Source organism: Myotis lucifugus, unplaced genomic scaffold (assembly GCF_000147115.1).
Source record: "Myotis lucifugus unplaced genomic scaffold, Myoluc2.0 scaffold_788, whole genome shotgun sequence".
Classification (NCBI taxonomy): Eukaryota; Metazoa; Chordata; class Mammalia; order Chiroptera; family Vespertilionidae; genus Myotis; species Myotis lucifugus.
Genome location: NW_005871836.1, coordinates 32,488 through 48,135, shown reverse-complemented (window position 1 = coordinate 48,135; position 15,648 = coordinate 32,488). Strand labels below are relative to the sequence as shown.

At 58.1% G+C, this 15,648-nt stretch overlaps 1 protein-coding gene across 1 annotated transcript in view; it reads left to right on the top strand.

Moving 5' to 3' along the window:
* Nucleotides 1-15,648, top strand: part of SIPA1L2 (signal induced proliferation associated 1 like 2) — a 51,454-nt gene that overhangs the window by 32,047 nt on the left and 3,759 nt on the right. The window contains 10 exon segments of the mRNA XM_006106231.2: nucleotides 673-773; nucleotides 1,321-1,424; nucleotides 3,382-3,555; nucleotides 3,557-3,765; nucleotides 4,395-4,619; nucleotides 7,287-7,440; nucleotides 9,300-9,519; nucleotides 10,976-11,107; nucleotides 15,048-15,101; nucleotides 15,507-15,630. Coding sequence (XP_006106293.1) covers nucleotides 673-773; nucleotides 1,321-1,424; nucleotides 3,382-3,555; nucleotides 3,557-3,765; nucleotides 4,395-4,619; nucleotides 7,287-7,440; nucleotides 9,300-9,519; nucleotides 10,976-11,107; nucleotides 15,048-15,101; nucleotides 15,507-15,630 — 1,497 coding nt within the window.

Below are 15,648 nucleotides of genomic sequence, written 5' to 3'. Positions count from 1 at the left end.
CAGGACTGCGCTGCATACACAGTCCTCAGGGCGTGTGAAGATGTCAGCGGGCCCTGCTGAGCCTGTCCAGCCAGAGGCTCCTGATTTTCTATCTAGGCAGCTAGTGCTCATTTGTCTGTGTTCCGAGCTTGCCTGCTTTTTCTTTTTTTTAATGTATTTTTATTGATTCCAGAGAGGAAGGGAGAGGGAGGGAGAGAGAGAGAGAGAGAGAGAGAGAGAGAGAGAGAAACATCAATGATGAGAGAGAAACATGGATCAGCTGCCTCCTGCACGCCCTACACTGGGGATGGAGCCTGCAACCCGGGCATGTGCCCTGACCGGGAATTGAACCGTGACCTCCTGGTTGCTAGGTCGACGCTCACCCCTGAATCCCGCTGGCCGGGCTGCTCTTTCTTTTAATAAGGTCTTTGTGAGCAGGTGGACATGAGGGAATTGGGGGCTCTCTGGGCAGGGCCCTTGGAAATGTCCCCTCACATTGCAGAGCAGGCAGGGCCCGCCTTCGACACCCTTTGCCTGCCTCCTGGTAGAGAGCAGCAGACGGCTGCCTCCCGAGTGGGCTGAGGACCACTCTTGCAGCGTGGGCTTACCTGGTGCCCAGGTGCCCGCAGGTCGGGTGAGCTCCAGGGCGCCTGGGAACATGGCAATGGCGGCTCAGCTCTGTGCGCTCTCCAGGTGCCAGTCCCCCCTGCTGCTCGAGCACCAGGGCCCGGGCCCTATGGAGTGTGAAGGAGCCAGGGACCGGGAGGACGCCATGGACGGAGGCAGGCACCCAGGTAACAAGGAGCTCCGGTACCCCCACCCCCCTCGCTTATTCCGCACACGGCTAGTGGGTGTCAGCTCGATCTCCGAGGTCATAGGGCCGGGTCAGGCTGGTGGTGCCTATAGAAATGGACCATTGCCTTTATTTTTTTTATATACAATTTAAAATATATATTTTTTTTATTGATCTCAGAGAGGAAAGGAGAGGGAGAGAGAGATCAAAACATCAATGATGAGAGAGAATCATGGATCAGCTGCCTCCTGCACACCCCACACTGGGGATCGAGCCCACAACCCGGGCACATGCCCTGACCAGGAATCGAACCGTGACCTCCTGGTTCATAGGTCGACGCTCAACCACTGAGCCACACCGGCCGGGCCGGACCATTGTCTTTATGGTGCGTGTCCTGCCACCCCTGGGGCATGTCCGCTGGTAAGACCAGAAAGTCCTAGAGCCACCATCCTGTTCACTTTTACCAGAACGTGCTGGGCTCCTGTGTTCTTGGCTCTTCTGTTAACGCCAGAAATCGGGTGCTCAGCTCTTCTCTCTCCGTGTAACAGAAACCAAATGGCACGGCCCACCCTCCAAAGCCCTGGGCTCCTACAAGGACCGAGGCCTGCAGAAGGACGGGAGCTGCAAAGAGTCGCCCAGCAAGCTGTCCCACGTGAGTCCTCCCCCCGCGGGAGTCCTCCCCCGCCTGAGTCCTCCCTGCCTGAGTCCTCCCCCCGCCTGAGTCCTCCCCCCGCCTGTGTCCTCCCCCGCGTGAGTCCTCCCCCGCCTGAGTCCTCCCCCGTGTGAGTCCTCCTCTGCACACGGGTCCTGTGCAGCCTCGCAGACGCCTCTGCGCACGTCACATTAGCTTGTTGCCAGGGCTTCTCCACGGCGTGTCCTTGACCCCGCAGGCCTCTCAGAGCCGAGGTGAAAAAATAAATAAAAGTCAAGGTTTTTTTCTCTCCTTGATTCATGAAGAACCTCGAAGAAAGGTCACAGTCGTTACGGGCAAGGCCACGAGGGCACCGTGAGACCCAGCGCTGATAGTCACTAAATCGTGTTCCTCTCGTGACCTGTGAGGTGTCTCCACTGTGGGCACCGGACTGACGGGGTCTGTGCAGCCATGTGGTCGGGCGCCCTGCTGCCACTGGTCACCGGTCGGTCAGTGGGGCCGGCCCCGATGGGTCAGGATGACAGCGGGTTTCATTCACTGTCTGCCCGGCCCTGAGGCTGACTAGCTCCGGGAACATTTCCAGTTAAACGCGAAAACATGAATTGTTGATTGTTGCCAAGAGAGGCCGCCTTAAAGTAGCTTTTTTTAAAATCCTCACTGGGGGTTATTTTCCCATTGATTTTTAGGGAGAGTGGGAGAGAGAGGGAAAGACAGAAACATCGATGTGAGAGAAACACATCAGTTGGTTGCCTCTTGTACGTGCCCTACCAGAGCCCGGGCCGGGAAGGAGCCTGTAACCGAGGTACATGCCCTTGACTGGAATCGAACCCGGGACCCTTTGGTCTGCAGGCCGAGGCTCTATCCACTGAGCCAAACAGAATAGGGCTGAAGTAGCTTATTTTTTAAAGCTGGAAGGTGTAGAAATTTGATCAGCTCCTGGCTTGAGTTGTCTTTCCTCCTCCCTCCCTGTCATTGGCGAGCTCTGCTGCTGAGCGTTAGCACATGGGACCGTCCTCCCTCGGCCGAGCCTGACCTTGGCTGACCTTGTCTGGGCAGCTCTGCGGTAGCCGCTCGATCCCACCTCCAGGTCTGAGTGGTCTCAGCAGAGGGAGGCGGGTGGGTGTAGTCACGAGGGCACCGCTGTGTGACAGAAACATCGGCTGCGCTGAGGGATCGATGCCTGTGAGTGACAGACCACGGTGCAGGGTCAGCCCTTGGCCGGTGCCCAGGTCTTGCTTGTGTTCCCAGCTGTGCAAGGGGCCCGCGTGGCCACGCCAGACAGAAGGGGACATCACTGTTCTGTCTCCCAGGGACCCCACAGCTTCCCCCACAAAGCGCCTGCCCCGTTAGCTCGCTCGGGCCTCCACGTGCCTGTGACTACAGCATCCCTTACACTCTACACCAGCGGTCCCCAACGGTGGTCCACAGACCACTGGTGGTCCGTGAGGTCCGAAAGGTTAGCGACCACTGCTCTAGACGGTCTCCGGGGGCCCCCAGTTAACCCTGTGATCCCCGCGTCTCAGCACAGGCGGGCAGTGACGGCAGCGTCCCTCTGAGGCTCACCCCGGCCCTCCCACCCAGACCCAGGCTGGCGCTGTGATTTGTCATCGAGGCACTTTCTCGATAAAAGCCCGCTCTCCTCCTATCACTCATCCTCCCGTGCTGTCGGGTTCCTATGGCTCCAGAGGCAACTGTAGGAGGCAACCAATCGATGTGTTTCTCTCACATCCATGTTTCTCTCTGTCTTTCCCTCTCTCTCCTGCTCTCTCTAAAAATCAATGGAAAAATATCCTCGGGTGAGGATTAACAATAAATAAATAAATAAATAATAAAATAATAAAATGTCCTTTATTGCTAAATGCCGAGCCTTGCTGGGCTCAGGCGCAAGGATGCGTGTGTGCCCAGCGTGGCGATGCACGGCCCGTGTCCCCCGACACCCTCGCTCCCCTCCCCGCAGATGGCGGACAAGGGCTGCCCCAGCCCCTCGAGCAGCGCCACGCTGTCCAGCAGCGCCTCCAGCACCAGCGACGACAAGCACTTTGGCTCCGGGGACCTGGACCCCGAGCTGCTGGGCCTGACCTACCTGAAGGGGGCGTCCACCGACAGCGGCATCGACACGGCGCCCTGCCTGCCCCCCCGCGGGCCTGGGCCCCGGGCACCTGCCGGGCAGCAGGTCCATGATCCACAGCCGGGCCGAGCCGTGGGCGGGCTCCGGAGACATCTCGGGGCCCGAGGACGAGCAGGCGAAGCTGTACGCGGTCCACGGCTACGCGCCCGCCCCCACCAGCGGCGCCGCCGACGGCAGCACGGGCGACCTCAGCGAGATCTCCTCTCACTCCAGGTGAGTGCCTGCCGCCCCGCTGCCCGCACCTGCGAGGTCACCTGGGCCCCGGGCGCCTCACCTGCAAGGTCACCTGGGCCCCGGGCGCCTCACCTGCAAGGTCACCTGGGCCCCGGGCGCCTCACCTGCAAGGTCACCTGGGCCCCAGGCGCCTCACCTGCAAGGTCACCTGGGCCCCGGGCGCCTCACCTGGGGAATCACCTGGGCCCCACGCCTCCCCTGTGGTGTGGGGTGGGGTCTGAAAGAGGAGCAGGGTGCAGGTGAGATATGTCTCGAATTGTGAGATTTGCACACGAACAAGCCATGTGTTTGTGCTCACTCCTGCCCACCTCCGAGAGCAAGACCTGGCATGTCCCGAGCCCACAGCCACACGCTCACGCCCGTCCGACTCTGAGAGCAGCGGGAGGCAGGGATGTGTCAGAGTGCCCGACCCCCCCGGGTTAAGGATGCTCCAGTGCAGGCTGCATGCCTGGGGCAGGAGGAGGCTGCACGCACGCAGGGGACATGGAACAGGAAGACAGGCCGCAGACGTAAACGGAGGCTTCTGCAGCGGGCGGCTGTGAGCCCGGGGACGAGCCAGCACCACTGAACTCCGGTTCCATGGCACTTTTTGTCTGTCCTCTCCTCAGCGGCTCACACCACTCAGGGAGTCCTTCCGCTCACTGTTCCAAAAGCACCGGGTCCCTGGACACGTCCAAAGTCTACATCGTGGCTCACAGCGGCGGCCCGCCGGTGCCCGGGTCCATGTCCAAGGCCTACCACCGCCAAGGGGCAGTGAGCAAGTACGTCATCGGCTGGAAGAAGTCGGAAGGCAGCCCCCCGCCCGAGGAGGCCGAGGTGCCTGAGTGTCCAGGGTAAGGTGGCCGCGGGTCCCCTCCAGGCAGCCGGGGCTGAGCGCATGTATCCCCCCAACAGAATGTGTTTTCTAAAAAAGAATAATCTAGCCCGAGCGGCGTGGCTCAGTGGTTGAGCATCGACCTAGGAACCAGAAGGTTCCGGTTCAATTCCTGGTCAGGGCACATGCCCAGTTTCAGGCTCGATCCTCAGTGTGGGGCGTGCAGGAGGCAGCCCATCAGTGATGCTCTCTCATCATTGACATTGCCATCTCTCTCTCCCTCTCCCTTTGTCTCTGAAATCAATAAAAATATATTTAAAAAAATAAAAAAAGAACAATCTAGAAACATCTTTGTAAAACTCTCTAAATGTCGGCATTTATATTTCTCTTTAAAAGTCTTCTCTTTCCTTGAGTTTTACATATAAATTTAAAAGCAATCCCTGCTCTCTGTACTTCTAGTCAAAAAGCTGCCCACAGTGGAGGCGTCTCGATATGCTGTCGGTGGCATCAGCCTCGACTCTGGGAATAAACAAGTTCAAGGACAATTTGAGTTCCCACAGAGTCCGAGTGCGTTCGTTAGAGTTGCTGTTCACGTGACCCAGTTTCAGCAGGACTGTCGCTTCCCTTCAGTGGTTAGGTTTGGGGGGCAGGGAGGGAGGACTGTTCATCTGTGGTCCTGCACATGCACACGCACACACGCGTGCACACACACATGCACACACATGAACAAACACACACACACGTGCACACCCCAGACCGGCCCCTCCGGAGCATCCGCCGTGCTCACCTCTAGTCATGGCCACGAAGTAAGCCCCTGGGGGGCATGTTTGCTGTCGCATCACCTGGCAATTTTAGTAAAATCCCTAATTTAGCAGGAGAGGCTATTGATTTTCATGCCAGCACCTAGGAAAACTAGAATAGCGCATTTTATTAGGAGTTACAGTTGACCCTGAACAATATGGGTTTCAGCTGCGCGTGTCCACTGTACACAGATGTTTTCAATAAATGTGTACAGTATCAGACTCGTATTTTCTCTTACGATTTCCTTAGTAGCATTTTCTTTTCCCTAGCTTACTGTACTCTAAGAAAACAATCTGGAATACATATAACATACAAAACCTACGTTACTTGACTACTTAAGTCAACAGCAGGCTATTAGTAAATTGGGGGCGGAGTCTAAAGTCATGCATGATTTTCGACTGCGTGGAGGGTCGGTGCCCCTGACCCCTGTGCTGTTCAAGGGCCGCCCGTCTAGGTGTTAGATGTTCACTCTGCAGGTACTGGCGGCACCTGGGCCTGGCGCCTGGAGCGCCTCCAGCGCCACGTCCCGGTCAGAAGCTGGGCGCTGCCCAGAAGCCTCATCATCACACCCCCGTGGGACCCTCTGTGGCTTCGTGCAGAGCCCCCCAAGCCAGGGCGCGTCTTGTGGCCCCTTTCTCATGCCCTGCCACCCCCCAGGCCAACCACATCTCCAAACGCGTTTCAAACGTTTTAACGGCTGCTTTTCACACCGCTGTCTGCTCACGTCCATGTGGCTGGGGCTCCAGGGTCTGAGGCTGCAGGACCCCCCGAGCGCCTCAGAACCGAGCCAAAGCCTAAAGATTCCCAGAGGCATCACTGTTCCACCGAGCGAGTCTGTGAGTCTCTCATCCGATCATTTCCCAGGGAGCGGTCGCACTGACGGCGCCTCGAGTTGGAACTCCTGGTCCCAGTGACACGGCCCTGGCCTCCCGGAGCGATGTCTCCGGTCCTGGGGCTGACGGTCGCCTCGCTGACCCCGTTCATTCACTCCGTCCGCAGGGGGTTGTGTTGCTCAGATTGCGTCTCCAGAGCAAACCTCTTCAAACGGACTTTCTCCCTGGAAAAGAGCTGAGGCAGTAACTCAGCCAGACAGCCTTTTGTTGCGCATAAATGCATTTTTATGTGCTGATAATGAAGGGAGACAGCTGCCTTAGTTATCCCGGCAGCTCTGCGGAATGGCTGGTGATAAAACCTGCTTGGCACGCGCCAGGATTGATTACTCCCAAACTCCGGGCTCCCTGCGTCCCCGAGATCCGGGGTGTGGCCGGCTGGCTCGGGTTTCTGGGAAGCACAGGGGCACGAGGATCTCAGGTGAACGATTGAAACTGTGTTTTCTGACACAGATTAGGAAAGGAGAAGCGCAACCTTATTTTATTTTTTTAAAAAACATTTTTATTTATTTCGGAGAGGAAGGGAGAGGGAGAGAGACATGGAAACATCAGTGATGGGAGAGAATCATCGATCGATTGGCTGCCTCCTGCACGCCCCACACTGGGGATGGAGCCCGCAACCCGGGCATGTGCCCTGACCGGGAATCATAGGTCGATGCTCACCACTGAGCCACACCGGCCGGGCAGGGGAGGAGAAGCGCAGCCTTCCTGTAAAAGCTGGCTGCGTTTCTTCTCATTCGGGGCTTGGGGATGGGATTCGTCTCTGAATTATGCAGGAGTCTGACTGTGCAGTTGACTCCTTTCACACACAGACGGGGGGCGGGGGGGTGCGGAGCGGATGCAGCAGATGCCACGGGACTGAGCGGTCCAGGGCCGTGCGTGGTGCGTGCGTAGTGGTTGAGTCTGCTTACAGGATGTCCATTCTCACGCCCGCTGCGGGCGCTTTGCAGACGGCTGGGCACCGCTTCTCACCTCCCTCTGCTTTGCGCCCACAGGCTGTTCGCCGAGATGGAGCTCATGTCCCCGGCAGCTCAGCACCCGACGGCGGCGGGAGAAGCCGGCTCGGAGACTCAGCACGTTCTGTCGAAGGAGGACTTTGTGAAGCTGATGCTCCCCGACAGCCCCTTCGCGGAGGAGGGGAGGAGAAAGGTCAGCGGCTCTGGGGGCTGAGTTTCTGGAAACGAAAGGGAACTCCACGTTGGGGACTTGGGGATGCCCAGAGTACCTCTCACCATCCTACCAGCAGCTCCAGGCCGGCTGGCCATTCCCCGTTTGCTCTGTCAGTGAGCAGAGCGAGCCTGGAGGCCAGGAAGGGCAGCTTCCCGCACGGACAGGGGGCCTGGAATCCGAGGGCCCGGCCTCAGATCCCGGCTCCGACAACCTCGGCTACGTGACTTCGTACCAGTGGTTTTTTAAAATAACACTTATTTTTATTGATTTCAGAGAAGAAGGGAGAGGGAGGGAGAGGTAGAAACATCCATGATGGGAGAGAATCATGGATCGGCTGCCTCCTGCACACCCTCTACTGGGGATCCAGCCTGCAACTCGGGCATGTGCCCTGACTGGGAATCGAACCCTGACCTCCTGGTTCACAGGTCGACGCTCAACCACTGAGCCACGCCGGCCGGGCTGAGCCTTTTCTTTCTAACTTGCGTCCAGTCGCTTATGCGGGGCCGGGAGCTGGTGCAGACTGCCGTACGCACAGTCCAGTCCCTTTTCTATGAATAGGCATGAACGTCTCCTTGACACCTGTGGGTTTTTCCTCTGAGGCAGACCACCTCCTTTTCATGGTGTAAATTTAACTCTAGTCACACATTCAGCCGGTGCCTCAGTGGGACGGACTGACAACGGAGGGGACACGTACAATAGGGGTATTTTTAGCCGCCTGGCTGCATCCACACATGTCAGTAGCATTTCTATATTTATTTCATGCAAACATTCTGGCTCTTGCTGTTCATGTCAAAGGAGTGTGGGTCAGTGTGCTGAAGTAGCTGGAAGTCCAGATTTTATTTATTTTTATTTTTACTTTTTTTTTTAGTATTTGACTACTTGCTTCTTTAGGAAGAACTTCCCTTACCCTATCTGTGCTTTAATGCACAGTCATCGTAATGGTCCCTTTACCGCTGGTGATGATCGACGACTGAGATTAAGTTTTCAGCCACTGTGACTGTCTCCTGCGAGTGATACTGTAAGGTGGACAGCGTAGCCTGTCCATTTCTCGTAGCCTGTTGCGTGGCCTGGGAGGCGAGCGTTCACAATCAGTGTATCACCGTTTAGATTAGATTGAACCTCACCGGCCGCTGATTGGCACAGAATTGGCCTGATATCAACATGGAGTCGTTTCCGATTAGCATCAAGCCAAGCGTTCCGTGTGGGCTCGGATACCTCGCCTGAAATGACAGCCCCTCCATCCCGAGGTCAGGGAGGCCCCATTTAGCGTTTCAGAGTGAGAAAGCTGTGCTGTCTAACTCACAGCACTATCTCACAGAATGACTTCGTGCCAGTGGTTTTTTTAAATATATTTTTATTGATTTCAGAGAGGAAGGGAGAGGGAGAGAGATAGAAACATCCATGATGAGGGAGAATCATTGATCAGCTGCCTCCTGCACGCCCCCCACCAGGGATCGAGCCTGCAACCCGGGCATATACCCTTGACCAGATTTGAACCCGGGTCCCTTCAGTCCGCAGGCCGATGCTCTATCCACTGAGCCACACTGGCTAGGGCTGTACCAGTGATTTTTAATAAATATATTTTTTTATTGATTTCAGGGAGGAAGGGAGAGGGAGAAAGAGAGAGAAACATCAATGGATGAGAGAGAATCATCGATCGGCTGCCTCCTGCACGCAAATCCCATAGAGCCGGGAGGCCTCCTGCCTTTGCCCCGGGGACCCACGTGCGGGGGGCAACCCCGGGCTGGCTCCACGCTGTGACCCCACTTACTGTCCCCTCAGTCTGTGCTTCCAGCTGCCTGACGTCTGTGTGCTCCCGCCCTGTGTTTGAACCCTAGTTCTCCTTCTACGGGAACCTGTCCCCGCGCCGGTCGCTGTACCGCACCCTCTCGGACGAGAGCATGTGCGGCCACCGCAGAGGCGCCTCCCTCGCCAGCTCCCGCAGCTGCGCCCTGGACCACGCCCTGCCCAGCGACATCCTGTTCAGCAGCACCCCACCCCAGCGCAGCACCCTGCCGCCCCGCACGCAGCCCGCGTCCGGCCTGGGCAGCCTGCGCAGTGAGTGGGGGCTGGGGGGCTCGGACCCGGGGCCTCGACGGGCCCCTCGGATGATCTTCTCATGAGGATGATCTCCTCATCTCCTCTGTAGCATTTGCTGGTGTGTTTGCTTCCTTATAATATGATAAAATCCCCAGAGTGGACACTAAAAAAGTTAAGCAATACAGGTCTATCAATTTTGAAGAAAACTTGAAAACCTGTATTAAACATGTTTTTTAAATCCTCACTCGAAAATATGTTGAGAGAGAGAGAAAGAGAGAGAAACACTGATCAGTTGCAGTTGCCTCCTGTACGTGCCCCAAACGGGAATCCAACCCACAACCCAGCTATATGCCCTGCACGCCCCCTGCTGGGAATCAAGCCCACAACCCGGGCATGTGCCCTGACCGGGAATCAAACCCTGACCTCCTGGCTCCTAGGTCGACGCTCAACCACTGAGCCAGACCAGCCAGGCCTTTTCCACTTTAAAACGTGTGCCTTCCCAGGCAGCGTCTGATCTTCAGAGAGAGAACCTTTCACTAGTGGGGACTCGTCCGGGTCTGGTCCCCGGTTTGGAGCTAGGAGAGTGCAGATTACAGGGGAGCAAGCCCGTCTCCCCAGTGCGATCGGAAGGCCCCCCCCCCGCACCTCCAGGCGGAGCTGTTACAGCCCCGGCCTCCGGGGCAGGTATTTTTAGCGTTTCGATGCTCCAGCCTTGAACCTGTTCAGGATCTTTGCTCTCCGGAGATCAAGATCCTAATCTAACCTCGGAGACAGATACCTCGCCAGCGGGTTTCCGGGCGATTCATGCCAGGACTCGTGTGCGTTTCCTGCGAAGTCACTGAGGCGGGCGCATCAGGTTGGAGACGTGAAAGCAAAGCCGGGCGGGCAGGTGGTTCCGCCCGGCGTGCAGGGCCTCGGCGCCCGTTGCCGGGGGGTTTCAGGGTAAAACCTCTTCAGTGGCCGTTCGGGCGCACGGTTCCCGGGCCAGTAACCAGTGACACCAAAGGACAGGGTGCCCTTCCCTCCCTGACCACGGACACCTGGCCCCGGCCTCCGTCAGTACCACTCAGTCCTGCGGTGAGAGTTTCAGGAGAAGTTTAAACGTCGAAGGCCAGTTTGTGCAGATAAAGGGAGACCGATCCCGGGACCTGCCCTGCAGGCAGAATGCTGTCCCTTCTCCTCCTGGCCTGTTGCTAAGGGACACGCAGTGCGTCTCCCTGCCTTTCAAAGTGGCTGCACCCCGGGCGGCTAGATTTGTGGTGAGCAGCTTAGGCGACTCCAGGACGCTTTTAAACTCCCCGGTTAGAGAGACGAAAGCGGGAGCTGGTCCTGGTGAGCTCGGGGGAGGCCCCCAGCGAAGCCTGCCCCGGGAGAAACCTCTGAGATCTTCAACAAGAAGTTGCCTCGGCCCCTCGACGGGGTGGGGGCGTGCCCCGAGCTGCGACCTGCCTGACTCTGGGTTTGTTTCGTTTAGACGAGTTCTGGTTCTCCGACGGGTCCCTGTCGGATAAGTCCAAGTGCGCAGACCCCGGCCTGATGCCCCTCCCGGACGCGGGCACGGGGCTGGACTGGTCCCACCTCGTGGACGCCGCTCGGGCGTTTGAAGGTAAGGACTCGCGGCCTCCGGGGCGGCACCTTGGGGACCGCCTCTGTTCCCGGGGGGTCTGGGCTAACGTTGTGGACGCTCACACATCTGTGAGGACGGAACTGAGCGGGAGGGGCTGGCGCTGTGGCTAACGACCCCTCCTCGGAGAGCCCGGGTCACTTAGATGGGCACAGGGCCCCGCCCCGCGTCCCAGGTCAGGCACCGGCTGTGACTGGGCAGGTTCGTTTTCCTCTTTGACCTCCATTTCCTTACCCATTGGGTTGAGATCGGGACCCAGAAGTCCAGCTTCACCCCGAGCAGACGTGCCTCCCCCACGGATTGGCCTCACTGAGGCCACACGCCTCGGCGTTCCTATACCTTGTTTCTGAGCGCAAGGCCATGGGGAGAGGCCTAAGTAAGGAAAATAGAAGCTAAACTCGAGCACAAAGCTCCAACCATTTGGAAAATGTTAAAGGTTCCTGTAAGTTTTCAATGTTACTGTAACATACGGGGCTGCGAGGGCCGAGCCCCTTGCACGAATTTCATGCATCAGGCCTCTAGTTTCTAATAAAAAGATTTGAGAGATAACTTCAAAGCTTAACAAAGAAATCTACTCTATTCCAAATGGCTGCATAATAATTAATAGGAAAATAGGATAAATCCAGAAACCAAAGGTATCATTTGAGACAACGTCCTGTAATTGTGTACTGGAATCCTTGACATTAAAGCAAGCAAAGAAGAAAGGAGTACATTTTGGAGGTAAATAAATATGTATGGATATGCTTCCATATCTAGAACATAGAAAACCACTGGTCTGGGTGCGTGCACGTGCAGTCCACAGAAGAAGAATGAGTAACTCCTCGAGAAACGTTCAACCACACGTGTCAGTGTCCGCGCTCAGGAGCCGCCAGCTCACACCTTTCGAACATTGAAATGATTCAGCTGCTCCGGGAAGCTATGAAGATTGCCCGCAGCCCGTGTCGTTACAAAGATTACAAAATGATTCATGTTTCGGTTCAGGCAAGATGACAAAAAATGTACCCACCCTTTGACCAGAAACCTAATTAATTCCTGAAAACTTGCTTACTGGAAATTATGCAAAGGAAGAAAAAAAAAAAAAAACAGCTTCCAGTAGAGAAATACTGCACAGCATCATGACAATGTGATGAATAAGTGAGTACATGACCACACTCTACCATGGGAGCTACCGTCTAAAGGCTAAGGCCGCCTTCCAGGTCTAAGAGGGAAGGTGCGTCCCTTGCCCTGCCCTGCGCTGCGCTCCTCCCGTGGGGCCCGGGCCTCCTGGCCCGCGTCCTGTGAGCAGAACTATCCGAGTAAGCAGTTCAGGTCTGTTTTATGCACGCGGTTCTTTTGTCTGGTGGGGGCGAGACATGGCCCTTTGCCCGTCCAAACTCCTAAATGCAACCGGCGGACCGTGTCCCACAACGCAGTCATCACCCGTCACCCTCGGGGAGCCCGTTGGTTTTTGTCGGGTGGACACATGTAAGGTGTGAAGGATGTGAAGTCCTGCTCAGTGAGGTCACAAGAGGACGTAGGTGTGTCCTGGAGCATCGGTTGAAGGGATGAGCTGTTTTGAATGAAAACAGGCTTGAAAGGTGCAGTTACAAGCTGGTGGTGGGAGAGGGGTCTCGGGTCCCTGGGGCGAGAGTGACAAGTTGTTCAGCGCACTCCTCCCTCGGGTCCAGGCTCGCCTTGCCTGCTCCCCGAAGCGCCCGAGCCCCGCTGGGTCCGGCAACTGCTTCGCCACCTCAGCTCTCGGTGGCTGTGGAATTGCCTGCTGACTGTGTGTGTAGTGTGTGTAGCGTGTGGTGTGGGTGTAGTGTGGGTGTAGTGTGTGTGTATGTGTGGTGTGTGTAGCATATGGTGTGTGTGTAGTGTGGGTGTTGTGTGTATGTATGTGTAGTGTGGGTGTTGTGTGTGGTGTGGGTGTAGTGTGTGTGTGTGTATGTGTAGTGTGTGTAGCGTATGGTGTGTGTGTAGTGTGGGTGTAGTGTGTGTGTATGTGTAGTGTGGTGTGTGTGTGTAGTGCGGGCGTTTGTCTCTGTGTCCTACGAGCTGTCCAGGGGACTCCGTCCCCCGACGCCTCTCTCTCCTCACAGTTGTGTCTGTGCCATTTGGTTCCGTGTCAGTCATTGCTCCGTTCCTGAGTGTTTCCCGGCGCGGAAGTCAGCTGTGGGTGCGGCCTCCGCTGGGAGCTGCACTGGGATGAGCGACTGCACAGGGCGGCTCGGTGCCTGTGCCCAGTCAGGTCCCATTCTGTTTGCTTCCAACCTCCCCAGCCTTTCAGACCCAAAGGGGAGCCTCCCTGTGAGGCTGGTGGCCGGCCGAGCTCTGGCTCCGGCTCCCGCAGCCCCGCTCTCCCGGGGGAGGTGAGGTGGCGCCGGAGCCAGTCTGTTCATGGCAGGGACGTGGCTCTTGTGTAAATGAAGGTGAACACAGATGAAGTCAGCGAAGACATCGGCACTCGGATGTTTAGGCTGGACCATCAGCCTCACGTACGAGAAAGACAGACGCCAAGACGTTAGGCAGCCAGACCCTGCCCACCCCCACGTGCCCGCCCGCCTCTGCTGGTGCTCCTGTCCCGTGTGGAAGTGGGCAGTGCCCTCATGATGCCGTTCATCCGGACCCCATCACGACTTATTTCATCCTGGGCACAACCTGCCTGGGACCAGCATGGCCGGGGAAGTCTGGTCACTGGATGCGGTCACCTCCTAGAAGACGGGAAGTGTTGGCTGCAGGACAGCTGCGCCCCTGCCCCAGGTGTGACGCGGGACGCGGATGCGAGGCTGGAGGCCTGCGAGACCCGTCCCTCCTTCCTCTCAGCACAGCTCCCGTGAGGCCCGGCCTCCATGGGCACCCCCAGCCCCTTCTCCCTCCTGTGCCCCTGGCGGCCTCCGCCTCCACCATCCTTTCCAATTAGCGGGAAGTGGAGTGCGTGCCCCCCCATAAGCCAGGCAGGCAGGTAGCTCATTAGAAGATGCGTCCCGCAGCCAGAGAGAGACGTGGGATCAATTAAGCACAGAGCCCACCCGACGGGGACCCCGGTGCCATTTCTCAGCCATTAATCACGTCCTGAAAACGTCGCTGCCGCCGCCTCCCACACCTGCCGTGTCCCCGATGCCCGCTGTCGAGGCGCGCGCCTGCTGGCACGGAGGACAGAGGCGGGGTGGGCGGGGGACTCGCACTCGCCTTGCCGGAAGCAGGACCTGCCGTCAGCACCTCCGGGCCGGTGCTCAGCCCCCGGAGCTGGGCCAGCGGGCGCCAATGCAGGAGGACGTTGTGTTCCCTTCCTGCTGGTGGCATCGCTGACTGGGAAGCTGCTGGTGCCCAGAAGAGAAGTGGGCCTGGGCCCAGGCGAGACAGGTGGCGCTGCTGGCCAGGTGGCGGCCGCGCCCTCGCCGCTCCCTCCGCGGGTTCCTGGGGAGGTGACGCAGCTCATCCATCACCACCGCTGTCTGCCTTCATGGAGCGAGTCATTTTACTTTATTTTTAAGAGAGAGAAACATCGATGTGAGAGAGACACATCAACTGGTTGCCTCCCGCAGGCACCCCAACCGGGGCCCGGGGATCAAGCCTGCAACTGAGGTACGTGCCCTTGACCGGAATGAACCCGGGACTCTTCAGTCCGCGGGCCGGCACTCTAACCACTGAACCGCACTGGCCAGGGCCATGGACGGGTATGTAAGCAAACCCAGGAGCTTCTGTGAAATGTGTGCCCTGACCACACCGTTGGGCACTGCATGAGGCCAGCTCTCAGCTAGTCCCGGCGTAGCAGAGCATGCACATGTACCGCAGGTGTGCACACACACACACATACATGCACACACGTGCACACGGCTGTACCTCGCAGCCCCTGTCGCTGGGACCTGACACGGGCCCGAGGCTCAGGGCCCAGAGGCGGAGCGGCCTCCTCACGGGGAAACTCTGGATCTTATTTCAGGCCTGGACGCAGATGAGGAGCTCGCGCTGCTCTATCACCACGCGCCCTACCTAGGTGACTGGCGGGGCGGGCCCCGGGCGTCCGTGACCTGTCCTTGCATCCCCGTGTGCACGTCTGCATGGGCCCGTCGAGGGCCGGGCCGCCTGGGTGACGGGGCCTGGCTGCGCCCCGCGGTGCTCTCGGGGCTGGGGGCTGAGGAGCGTGGTCTCCTGGGTCCTGGGTCCAGCGCCGTCGGCATCTGTCGGGTGTGGAAAGCAGAAGCCGTCGGCTCCGCCTGTGCCTGCTGGCGTCGGGCTGTGTGCATGGGCCGTGCAGCCGGTCCAAGTGCTTCCTGGTGGTCAGCTTGCCTGAGTTTGTTTGCTTTGTTTTGTGAACTGATTGGGGTGAAGGGAGGTTTTAAGTTCCTTTCCACAGGGACCGGTGGAGCTATAGCTAACCCCCTCCCTCCGTCCCCCCCAGACCAGAGGGTGGCCGCCTTCTGCACCCTGACGGACATGCAGCGCGCGCAGGGCCTGGAGGGCGCCCCGGAGCTGCCTCTGTGCGTGGAGCCCGGCGGCCAAGAGTTCCTGGACGCACGGGGTATGTGAGTCCGTGGACCCCG